The sequence below is a fragment of the Pteropus vampyrus genome, unplaced genomic scaffold (genome assembly GCF_000151845.1).
Source record: "Pteropus vampyrus isolate Shadow unplaced genomic scaffold, Pvam_2.0 Scaffold177, whole genome shotgun sequence".
Lineage (NCBI taxonomy): Eukaryota > Metazoa > Chordata > Mammalia > Chiroptera > Pteropodidae > Pteropus > Pteropus vampyrus.
This window is the reverse complement of record NW_011888958.1, coordinates 182,352-195,254: the sequence shown is the minus strand read 5'-3', so window position 1 is coordinate 195,254 and position 12,903 is coordinate 182,352. Positions and strand designations below refer to the sequence as shown.

Here is a 12,903-nt window from a genome sequence, read left to right as displayed (position 1 = left end):
ATCCACATATCTACCATCTACTTTAAGAAAAAGAACATCAACTTTAAAATCTTTTTTCTGCTCTCAGAGGTGTCTATTATCCTGATATATTTTTAATCACTTACGATTCTTTGTGTTTTTCAAATTGTTTTCAAATAGTTATCTCTAAGCAATGTATTGTGTAGTTTTGCATGTTTTTGAACTTTGTGTAAATGGAATGTCATGTCATTTTTTATAAGTTAAAAGTTTCACCAAGTTATATTTTTACGATTCATTCTTGTTTTGTCCTGCTAAAAGCCATTCATTTTTTTTACTGCCACATATATGGTATTCAATTTTATGAATATGACAAATATACTACAATTAAATATTCGTGGTGGACATTTTGATTATATCCCATTTTATGCTATTGTGGAAAACACTGCATTGTTCTGTGGGAGAACGTACAAAAGTTTTTTCTAGTCTACACTTCGTAGGATGGCTATGTCAAAAAAGAGAGAACAAGTTTGGGAAGGATATGGAGAAATGGAATCTTTTTGTGTTTCTGGTGGGAACGTAAAATAATGCAGCAGTTCTGGAAAAACAGTATGGCAGTTTCTCAAAAATCTAAAAACTACCATATGATTCAGCAATTCTGCTTCTGGGTTTATACTCAAAAGAATTGAAAGCAGGGATTCAAACAGATATTTGTACACCTATGTTCATAGCATTTTTCACAGTAGCCAAAAGAAGGAAACAACTCAGATGTTCATTGCTAGATGAATGGATAAGCAAAATGTGGTATATACATACAGTGGTATATTATTCAGCCTGAACACCTTCATTATTCAAAGTGAAATTCTAATACATACTACAGTGTGGATGAAGACATAATGCTAAGTGAAACAAGCCAGACACAAAAAGACAAATATTGTTGATTCCAGATGTATGAGGTACCTAGAATAGTCAAATTTTACAGAAACAGAAAGTAGAGTGGTAGTTGCCAGGGACTGGAGGAGGAGAATGAGAAGTTGATGTTTAATGGGCCTGATTATGTGGTTTTCTATCATTTTCCTTATTCTCCACTATTCATGGGGTGTGATGGAATTTTCATTTGGGATGACGAAAAAGTTCTGGAGATGGATGGTGGTGATCGTTATGTAACAATATAAATGTACTTAATGCCACTGAATTGTACACTTAAAATTATTAAAATGATAAATTTTGTTATATTTTTTACCATAATAAAAAATATGTAGCAAAAAAAAAGGTTTTTTTCTAGAGTAGGGTTTTTTCACTGTAGTTGATGACCATATATTAATGATTAATATAGTGAAATGTGTGTGTGTGAGAGAGAGAGAGTTTGATTTGGGTTGTGATATAAAATATATTTCTGGCTGTTGTAGATTGAGGTTTCAAAATGTTTGAAAGCCTCTGCTCTCAAGAAACTCTTATATATGTGCTATAGAGTAGTAGTTTTCAAGATTTTTTTTTTTTTTTTTTTTTTGGCAGTAGCTCACTGTAAGAATGATAAGTGTGTGTACACGTAAATCCGAAATAAATCCTTGAGTGTACTTTGATATTCTTTTATTCCTTTTCACTAAGGAAAAAAAACTACTGGTCATGACTCACTAAATCAGTTTTTGTGACCCACAGTTTGAAAATTACTTGGTTACGTTCCTTTAGTGGAATTATTTGAGTGACAGGGTAAAAACAAGACTGCTAGATTTCGCTATATGTTAGTGTGTACTCACTCTCAACAGTGTGGGTGACATGGTGGTTTGTGCTACTCCGCTCAGGGGCACTTGGAAAGGTGAGGACACTGTTTGGCTCTTACAGTGATTCGGCATTTGGTTGATAGGGTCCAGAATGGTTAGTGTCCTTGTTGAAAAACTGGGCCTGATTATGTGGTTTTCTATCATTTTCCTTATTGTCCACTATTCATGGGGGTGTGATAGAAGGAGCAGAGGGCTCGGAGTCAAATATCTGAGTTTGAATCTGCTACTTAACAAACTACATTATATTCCTGAAGAATTTATCTGCCTCTCTGGCTCAGTTTTCAGATCTAGAAAATGGAGATGACAATACCTACTTAGAATTTGCTTTAGGAAATAAGATTATCAGCGCAGTATTTACACAGTATAGTGCCTAGCAGGTAAGTGCTTAATAAGTTATAGTTACTACATTATGATTTCATACTACTGAATTTATTTGTTTGTTCAGTTAAACTCATTTTCTCAGGTAGAAAAATATTTACCTTACTTTAAATCTTGCCTTTACTTCTTTGTAAAGAAAAAAGTATGTTGGCGCTTGGGTTAATAGGGTGGGCATAAGGTAAAAGGATTAAGAAAATTTTGCTTTAAAAGTCTCTCATTCTAATTTGTCTCCCCTTAATTTTTTTTTCTACTTTCATGATTACAATTTTACTAGTTCACTTGGATGCAATGGAGCCAACTACACCAGCATCACAAGCCCAGGAATCTCCAAACTCTGAGTGGTTGGTCAGGACCTCTGCCACAGAGAAAGCCACTGATTCAACTGCAGCTACGTTTTTTAAAATGCCACAAGAAAAGAACCCTGGGTGCAGCTAGAGAGCAGTATTTTACCTACCAGAAGCCACCTGGGTGTCTTGAAACACATATTAGGCTTGTATTATATAGTCTTGCATATCTTAGTTGACATTCTCAGTCTGCTCATCACCAGGACTGGATCCTTTCTCTTTAACAAAACAGTGGACTCTCTCTTAGCAAATCATGATGTGGAAATCTGTTGTGTTGTTTGTTTTTTTTTTCCTTTTTTTTAACATTAGAAAAGTATTGGGGCAGCAATTTTTTTTTTTTAGTCATCTTATGCTATATTTGTTACATTGCTATTGCTGCCTCGACAGCTACCTACAGCTTTGTTTATAGAGCTGTTGCTTTTTTGCAGGTATGTCTCTTTTTTTTGAAAAACTGGTAACTTTTTACATACTCTGTGTAGAGCTTTAATTTCATTTGGGGAAATCCCAAATTTGCAGCCAGTTCCAGACACATTTAAACACTGAATTAAGACCTGTGTGTGGAATAGTATTTGCAGGAGGTAAGGCTTGCTTGCCTTTGAGCCTGGCCTTGATTACTCAGAGTTCTTGATTCACTCAGAGTGCCAATAAGGTCTCAATTAGGAGCCTCAGAAGACAGACCAACAGGACGGGACTTGGGAACATCTTTGTCTTCTAAATGACCTAATGGGATCGCCTGCAGCTTCATTGTACTTTGCCTCATCTACAAAATTCGTGTTCTACACACACACACACACACACATTGGTGTAATGAAGATGTTTTAGCTGTACAGCAAACTTAAAATAGTCAGTCGATTGTGTCTTAATACTTTATGTTGCAGTGTAAGCCTTTATGTACTAAATGGGATTTTTATTGTTAGTTTATAGGTCAATAACCTGCAGCAGAAATTCATACTCTATTATAATAATGGCTTCTTGGGGCCATACTTTGGGGAGAAAAAATGTCTTTTGACATGCCTTTATACTTGGTGTGTTTATGACAGCTCAGCTGCATGTAGAGTTATATATATAGCCATGCCTGAAGTTGGATGCTAGTTTGTCAAAATGAGGAATAAGTGACTGCCTAGAGCTGCTGGAGAAAAGCCACCCTTTCTAAAAAGGTATTATCAAAAACGTCTGTCATTCAGGGGCCTGGTTGATAGAGGGCTCCTTTTTTTGGTACAAATTGAGTACATTTACTCTGAAATATATAGAAACTGTTCTCCAAGTACCCCCTGCTCTGGTAACATGGAGGAAGTCCCACTCTTACACCTGGGTAGTTTCTGTGTTTAAATAGGTGCTGAGTGGGACAGAGCCTTCTTTCCCTGAAGTGCAGATGTCCCTTTTTCTTACGCTGAATGTGATGGCGGGCTACTCTATCATGTTTCCTTTAAAAATTATAGTCTTCAACTGTGGTAGCTCCAGAATTTCTTTGTGGGTGGGTGTGATCTAGTTGGAGAGGGGGACTTAAGCTAAGTTTACATAGCACTTTATGTAAGATCGAGAACATGTCATTTGTCCATAACAAGGATAGGATGGGGTGGGGTGGGGGTGGGGAGTTGGCAGATGGAGATGATGAGGTGAGTAGTGCTAAAGTCAACTCAGCATCCTTGGCAACTGCCCTGGTCTCATGTAGTAGTGAATGTACTTCCCTTCCCTACAGGCTGCACCCATAGCAGTGTAGAAGATACAATGTCTGTTGAATACAAAATGGCATTACTGAAGTGTTTAGTGATGAGGGTAGATTTTATTGTCATATGTGCATTCTTACCTAGTCCCCATAGTGTCTTGATGCACACATTCTAACATAATTTGTTAGATTTAAGGGAGAAATCCATGGACATAATTTTATTTTCTTTGCACTAAGCTCTGTGGTCCATGCAGAGAGTTGATCCTATGATCATGGCCTATTAAGACCTCTAAAATTCAGGCAGAATCTTCATGGCATGTTGCCTGACAGTTCTCCTTTTTGCCTGTGATAAAAATAATGTATACATACAACTTTACGTTTTAAACATCTCTATGTTATAAAAGTAGGCGACTGCTGTCATTTTACAGAGATGAGCAGCCATAGTTTAGTGACTTGCCCAAAATCATATAATCAAGCCAGGATTAAAATCCCAGATGTTCATACTCTGCCCTGGATTGTAATCTTGTTTTTTCATTGATAGACCTGTGTGACTCTGAAACAGTATGCTATGAATGTTTATCATCTTTCTTGGGCATGCTTTTCTACATGTTTTGAATACTTTCAATAGGGATCACCCAAAAATGCCATATCTATCTATAATAAGTGGGGAAGAAAATTAATTCCCTTAGAAAGTAGCAGTTAAGCACCCAAGTACTTTACAACACAGGTTTGTAAATTAGGTTCCTCATTTTAAGCTACCATATGAGCACGCTTACGGAAGCATTAGCAGACTTATTCTGCTTGTTTTCTGTATGAATCAATTCCAGAGGAATAACCTTAGAATCAAGTGTATTTTAAGTTTTAAGTTTTAAATCTTTTTATATGGTAAAATGTATAATGTAAATTAAGAAAAATCTGTTACCTTTTAACAAAAGCTACAATTTCAAAATCAGGTTTGTAATCTGTTGAAAAAAAAATGATAGCATGACTTCCTTTGAGGATAATCCTTAAGCTCACATGTATTCGATCTGCTCAAAAGTAATAACTGAAACTGAGTTGCACCATTCTTATTTCAGGGTTCTGATTTATCCCAGCTGCCTACGCAGTCTTCCTGTCTGAACCCTATTCTTGTATATTTTCCACCGTAGGCAAAAGTCGAGACATTACTACTATTATTCATAAAAAATTAGTTTTGCTTATAAGTTTAAGGGAATTTGAGATTGTTTTTCAGATGCAGTATTTTAAAGGAACAACTTCGTTTGCATCAAAACTCTTGTGTTGTTTTTTGGTAAGAACTGTTCAGAAGAGGAAATTAGTAGCTGTTTATATGGTGCCAAATTTGGGAGAAACAGAATATGATCTTTATTGAGTGGTATGTGCTTTTAACCTTGAATTCTTTAGAAATCAAATGTAATTGAAAATTTCAGATGACATTATTTTGCTAGGCTATGAAACAGGCTGCAAATGAGGCCATTTGGGCAGCAAAATTACCAAAAGCCGAAATAGATCTAATCTGTGATACTTAATGGCATTCTTTGCTTAGTATTAAAACTCCATACCTAGAACAGGTAGTTAAACTATTTATGAATGCCAAGTAGATTAATCTGATATATCTTTGTATTTTGGAATAGAAATGCAATCTAGACCACAGCATTGGAAGTTCTGATGCTGCAAAGTAAAGGAGGAGAGTTATCCCGGAAGTCACTTAGAATTGAACAAGTTACAGTGTTACGAGAAAGGAGCTAGGCTGGCACTGTCATTGCTGATGTGATGCGTTCTCCACTTTGGCTCTAGGCGAAGGCTCCTGATGATGCATGATTTATTTCAGGCCTTTGCTTTATGTTTGCTTCATTACTGCACTCTAAGCCATATGCTTTTGGTTTCCTGGGAAGAAGGCTATGTAAAAATCTGAGCATTAGAAGCCATATTCAGTGTTCTGTATATCTGGTGAACCTTATCTGAGCTGGGATGAGAACAGAGTGGCTTGCTTATGCAGCTGTGGATGCAGTCTCGTTAGGGGCGTAGCTTACAGGATGTCATCGTTCATGGGATGGCAAGAGGGATGATAGAAGCAGCTGTGTGCCTACTGTCAGCTCCTTCCTTTGTTAATGCTTGAGCTGTCCGTTTTACTTGTCAGTATTTTTCCTTATCTCCCACTCCAGTCATGACAGTGGAGTTACTGATGGTGGCAGCAATTAGGAAGGGTTTCTACCCCATCAGAAAATGTACAGAGGGGAAAGGTAAGGAAATTGGTAGGTTCTGCTGTTACCATTAAACATAGAGTTGCCCAGAGATGCTTTTGCCTACGTTAAGATCCTGGAACAGATGAATGTCAAATACCTGGAAATAGCAGCATCAAAAGAAATAAGGAAAATGAGTGATATTGCTGAAGAGTGTGGATTTTAAGGTTTTTAACAAGCCCAGCAAAACAAACTTATGGCCAAAAGGACTTTTTCTGCCACTACACATAGACAAAAATACTTGATAAGGTTGCCAAATTTGGGGGAATAAAAAAATTTCAAGCACAATATTGAAGAATGGGGCAGATCCTGAAGATTTTCACCAAGGAAAGCAATCTTGGCAAGGTCCAGAAGTGAGAAGGCAAAGGGAAGAGAAGGGGGGAGATGCCAACCGTGAGCGCTCTAGAGTCTCTGGACTAATAGCATCAGCACATTCTTGTCCCTACCAGACCTACTGAATCAGAAGCTCTGAGGGTGTGGTCTGGCAGTCTCAGCATGCAACTGGGGACTCTGGTATGCACTGATGTTTGGGAACCACAGGCTTTGCCACGATTAAAAAGAACTGTTTTAATGTACTGGTATCGCCCTGACTCTGAGGTCCTCTTCTATTTCCCTTGTTAAGTATAGAGATGTTTTGTGTGTGATTCTTTGCAGGAACTGTTAATGTCTTTATTTCCCATACTTTTTCCCCTCAAGCTCTTGGAAGATCACCTGGAAATACTGAGAAAGGATAATGTGGAGAAAATGCCATCAAGGTCATACTTAGATGGATGGAAACAACCTTTTAAAAGTGGGTTAAAATATAACCATGAATTTTTAGTCTGCGAATGATAGTCATTTTTCACAATTGACAGTAAAATATTTGTGTAAGATATTGCCATCCATGATTTTATATTTGTTCATTATATCTTAGTTTCATGAGAAATTTTCATGTATTTTCTAGCATTATAATGGTAAAGCCTTTTAAAGTATGGCTCACAAAAATGAAAAAATTAAGTGGAAGAAAAACCACTGTGCATACATTGTGTTTATAATAAATACCTGTTGTGTTATTGGTGATATTTTGCCGGGACTTAATCTCAGTACTTCAGAGCATGTAAGAATCAATTTTCAGTTGTCCCACTTAATCATACTTTGTTGTCTTTGTTTTACATTTTGGGTATTGCTTCTGCAGGGGTTGGGGACCAGCAGCAACAGCATGTTATTTTTTGTTGTTGTCTGACTCATGGACTCAGCATTACAGAATATGGTACTCTAATCTTAAAATTTTGAAATGAAATCATAACTGCTTTTTTCTCCAGGTTTTATTTGTATGAATGGGGCTTGGCCCTAATTTACTACTAAAGCCTACGAACCCAAGTTCTCTCTTTCTGGGAACACGTGTGGCTAAGGGAAAGTTCTCTAGTATCATTTCCTCAGATGCTCATGTGGTTTTGTGGCTGGGTCTTAATTTATAAAGGTGATGAGTGACAGCATGGAGAGGTCAGTGCCATTGAAGGAAAAGTTTAATGTTACATTCCCCCTAGAAACAGGAGGTACAGCTTGCCCTGCAGGACCACAGAACAAACACTAGATTTGAGTCAGGATGCAGAAGATGAGAGCAATTGATAGGTTTAGGCCAGAGCCTTTATTGGAGTTTCCTCTGGAAAGGCAAGGCAGGGAGGGTGAACAGGTTAGGAATGACTAGTTTGAATAATTCCTGGGCCTTTGTACTATAGTATGGTCTCTCTAGCTGCCTGGTACCCAGCCCTGGGATGATTGCTTCCTGGGGTGTACAAGCCCCAGGCTCTGTCATACCTGGTTAGTTTGCACATCCAAAGCATGCTGCTGCCTGAGTCCTTTGCTACTTCTAAGAATTGGCTAGCCCTGGGAGCGGCAGTCTCTACGCAGCCAGAAAGGTTACTTAAGATGTCAGAACATTATAATTTACAGAAACTAAACGTGGTTAATACATGTGTGTAGGCTGTTTAGCTCTCAATTTTTGCACCATATAATTTTTCTTTTCCATCTTGAAAACTAGTTAAAAGTACACCTGGCCAAAAACGTTAGTATTATTAGATAATATCAAGATGTGGGAATATAAAAAGATTTTTAACATCCAAATTATGAAAATTAATGTTTTCTTTCTCTAGAAGTGAGTTCTTACCCTTGCTAATCCCTTATTTAAATCTTTTTAATGAAAAAGGAAAGAAAATGTCAGAGAACTTACAAATGGCCTCGGCTTTGACTTAACCCATTTCACTATGTATAGATTCTTTATCTTGCTCCTTCCAGTGGACCATGTATTTCTCCATGAAAAATGACTGCAAATTCCATCCACCCCAAAATCATGGTGATATTTTGAATTGTTCTCAATATTTATCTCATTAAACCTCCCACCTATTGTCAGCAGCTACTATAAACTGGCCATTTCAAATTCTATCCTTTCCTCTCAACCTCAGCAACTAATCTCCCCCTTCTATTGCACATAATAGAACAGTAGATAGGAGCCCTCACTTATACTCTTCCTCACCCTTTTTTCTTGCAAGGGCTTCCCTACCCAAGACAGATCCCTTCTATGTCCTAGGCCCCTCTCTGCTGATCAGATAGATGCCTTGCTCGATCTAGCTCAGTCTAGCTTTTCACTCCTGGCACGTACAGCTTTGCATTTAAACATGTTCAAAGACTCCCTCTTCAAACAAAAATACCCTTTCTCAACCCTTTGAACCCCTGAGTACCACTAAAGTACTGCCCTCACTTGCACTTTCTATCCTTAAGTTCTTAATTCACTGAATCAATGGTTTTTAACCCAGGTGACAACACCTGGGGATAGTTTTAAAAATCCTAATTCCCCCAACTGAATCATAGACCAGTCATATCATGATGGGGAGGTGGGACAGGCTCCAGTCTTTAAAGCAATGTGTAGCTGGGGCTGAGAACCACTGTGCTAAAACCTGATTACTACTCTCGCCACCATTAAAAATTGTTCTTGCTATGTTCACCAGTGACTTCTAGTTGCCAAAATTTAGTCTTCAGATTGATTTTTATGACTTGATACTGTGTAATCATTTCCTTTTTGGAACCCTTCCATTTCTGACCTTGCTCTACCCTGATTTTTCTCTACTTCACTCTCAGCCTCCACAGGTGGGCAGATTGGTTGGTAGGTCAGTCCAACTCAAACAGTGTCTCTGTCCTCACCTCCAATACTTCAGTTAACACCTCTGCGCTAATGAGTTCCTTTATCATACAACCTTAATGTACTGACTTAAAGCACAGATTTAGAGTGAAGCATTTACCTTTATTAATAATTATTGTAAACTAGCAAAGCATACTCAGGGTCTCCCTCTGCTCCTTCCCTCACTCTTCTTCCTCCAAGCCCATTGAGATCAGAACAGTTGCTACTCACATTAGGCAAATTCTAAGATGGATCACCCCTACTTACTAGTATGTGGAGATGCTGTTCCTAGGAAGTCAAGCTTGAACTGTGGTCCCCTTTGCTTTTTCCTTTCCAGGATCTTGGACTGGAAAGGGCCCACTTTTGCATGCTAGGAGGCTACCCCCATCTAATACTGTCTTCAGTTTTTTACTTTCTGCTGCTGGTAACATTTTAGTTTGGATCTAGGGGGTGAGACAGACCCATTTCCTCACCACTTCTTGACCTTGGGTACCATGTTGGACCTTTCTTTATCAGAGGGTTTTTTATCAGGGTTTCAGGCACAAGTTCTACTACTAATAAAATGGAACTTGAATTCCAACTTGACTGCCATCACTGCATACCGCCCCTGGAGTTGTAGTTGGGGTTCTGCCCTCACCAGAAGGGACCTTGTGTATTCCTGGCTCCTTTGAATCCCTAGTTTCTGATTCAAAATCTAGGACAGGTGGATCCAAATAGTAGTCATGTGCCCATGCCCTAGCTATAGGAACTGAGAATGAGGTTATCTGGAATGTTTAGCTTCTCTTGGGATGGATGAATTCCTCAAACATAGGAGGGCAGCTTAGATGCTGGAAAGCTGATAAGAATAACAAAGTTCCATTAGGGCCACTGCCCTATTCACTGATTCAAAAACTTTTTGAGTGGTTACTAAACCAGTCTTCCTCAGCGACTTCTTGGGAAGAGGGTGGCTGCCCCAAAGCAGGATATTCTTAGGTTCTTTAGATGTACTCTTGAAACCAGTTAAACCTTCTCCAGAGCCAATAACACCAGCAGCAACTATTTACTGAGGGATTATTATGTGCCATTTGTCAATAGCATCTCACTTAATCCTCATCACCTTCAAGGTGGGTATTTTTATCTCTGTTTTAAAGCAGTCAAATATGCTTACAATTATAAATTGCTCCAAGTCACATGGTTAATCATTGTCAGCCAGGTTGCAGACTACAATTCTGTTTGATGCTAGAGTTTCTATTATCAGCCAATACACTACGGTGCCCCCTGTCACAGTAGAAATGAACTGCTGATGGCCATGTACATCTGAAATAAACTGTGTGCCTCTGGGCCTAGGGCTGGGTATCTGGTGATACCCTTTTACTTCATTTACCTGTTGCTCCTGGTGGGCTTATCTCTTCTCTGTGGCATCCTCTTTAAATGACCTGTTCTTGTTTTTGAAAGTGTCTAGAGCAAAAGTCAATAAAATCTTTCAAACCTATGGCAAAAAAAGATATTGTCCTTTGTGTGCCAAAGCAAAACCGATCCATAAGCCAAGAGGACCTGTGCTTTGAGTTGTTATGGTAGTGATGGACTGTCCTGAACATGTCATGTGTTTAGACTGTTGCTAAACATTTCATTAAACTACTAGCAAAATAGCTGTCTTAATAGTCTTGGCCTTTATAAATATAAATGTCCATTCAGTGTATGCATATAGAACATTTTATGCCAAGCACTCTGCTAGCTGCTAAGTATATACAAAGAGGAAAGGCATTCCTGTCATGAAGTTCTGGTCTTCTGAGGAAGAGACAAGGAAAGCAAATGTTACAACATAGAGATAGGTTTTGAGATAAGAATATCAGGGCATTTTGGTAAGAAGGAAGGCATTCTGACTCATATTCGGCAGGGGGAGGATTAAAAAAGTAGTGAACCAAGTCATGAAGGTTGAACAGGAGTTAAGCAGAGAGGATGAGGCCATCTAGCATAAAGCACAGTTCAGGGCAATGTAAGTATTTTGCTAAGGCTGACATAAAGGATATAGAGGAGCAGGGAGAGGTAGGCGGGAGCAAAGTGAAGGACCCTGTGTACACTGGCTTGCTTGTTGATTTGGAGAGCTGTTACAGCACTCTGCTGTTTCAGTGGTGACAATAAATTTGTGTTGATCCATTCACACCTTTTATGTTGGGGACTTTTGCAATCTTTGCTATTTCAAGGCTGCAGAAAGTGTCCACAGGATAAAACCAGCTGGCCCACACTAATCTCTGACCCCATGACTTTGGCCTCATTAATATCATGCTCTAAGTAAATAAAGTTAACTAAATCCTTTGAAACTATGTAGAACTGAACCAATTAAGTATTTTGGGCCAACACTGGTGACTTATGGCCCTTTTTCTAGTGCTTCACATCAGTGTGATTCAGAGCCTCCTCCGTATTCTTGGGAGCTCTTGATTCACAACCTTTTATTTTTATTTTTTTATTTTTTATTTTTGTTTTTCGAGCTTTTATTTAAGGGGATTCACAATCTTGTAAAAAAATCTTTTACTTTGAAATAATTTTAGGCTTACATGAAAGTTGCAAAAATAGTACAGAGATTTGCCCCATAATGTTAACAACTTACATAGCCATGTACAGTTACTGAAACCAGGAAGTCAACATTGGCTCAGTCGTGTTAACTACATACTTTATTTGAAATTTACCAGTTTCCTCAGTAATGTCATTTTTCCAGTTAAGGATTCAATCCAGGATCCATATGTAGTTGGGACTGTTTCTGGGCTCTCCGTTCTTTTCCATCAGTCATTTTCTCTACTTGTGCACAGTACCGCACAGTTTTAATTATAGAAACTTTACAGTATATTTTAATGTCTGGTAGAGCTAGTCTTCTCATAATTTTTCTTTCCTGGCTATTATGATGTGTTTGTTTTTCTATACAGACTTTAGTATCAACTTGTCTAGCTCCGTAAAAAGGTGTATTGATATTTTTATTGAGATTGTATTACATGTATTAACTAACTTGGAACTGATATCTTTGCAATGTTGAGTCATCCTATCCAAGAAAATGTATTTCCACTTGTTCAAATCTATTTTTGTACCTTTTCAGGACTTTTAAAATTTTCTTGTATAGATTTTTCATGTTTCTTGTTAAGTTTATCCCTAAGTATTTAATCTTTTTTGTTGCTAGTAAATGGGATTTTCTCTGCCATTATATCTTTCACTTGATTATTGTTCTTAAATATGAAGGCTATTGATTTTCGTATTCTAATTACATATCTTTACTAAATTCTTTTAATTTTGGGGTTAGTTTCATTATTGCTCCTCAAGGGTCAAAAAATATCTTTGTAAATGCAAACAAAAGCAGTGGCAAAAAAAGTATGAAAGAATCTATAGAGGTCAAAACCGATGTGAAAGCTCAAACCTT

At 37.9% G+C, this 12,903-nt stretch overlaps 1 protein-coding gene across 12 annotated transcripts in view; it reads left to right on the top strand.

Moving 5' to 3' along the window:
* Positions 1-12,690, top strand: part of GPATCH2L (G-patch domain containing 2 like) — a 53,937-nt gene extending 41,247 nt beyond the window's left edge. For all 12 annotated transcript variants that reach the window (XR_002782947.1, XM_023537087.1, XM_023537088.1 and 9 more), the window contains one exon: positions 2,389-12,690. Coding sequence is in view for 11 of the 12 variants with exons in the window: in XM_023537087.1 (XP_023392855.1) it covers positions 2,389-2,549 (161 nt within the window). In the remaining variant the exon portion in view is untranslated. The remainder of the gene's footprint in view (positions 1-2,388) is intronic.
* The last annotated feature ends 213 nt before the right edge of the window (positions 12,691-12,903 follow it).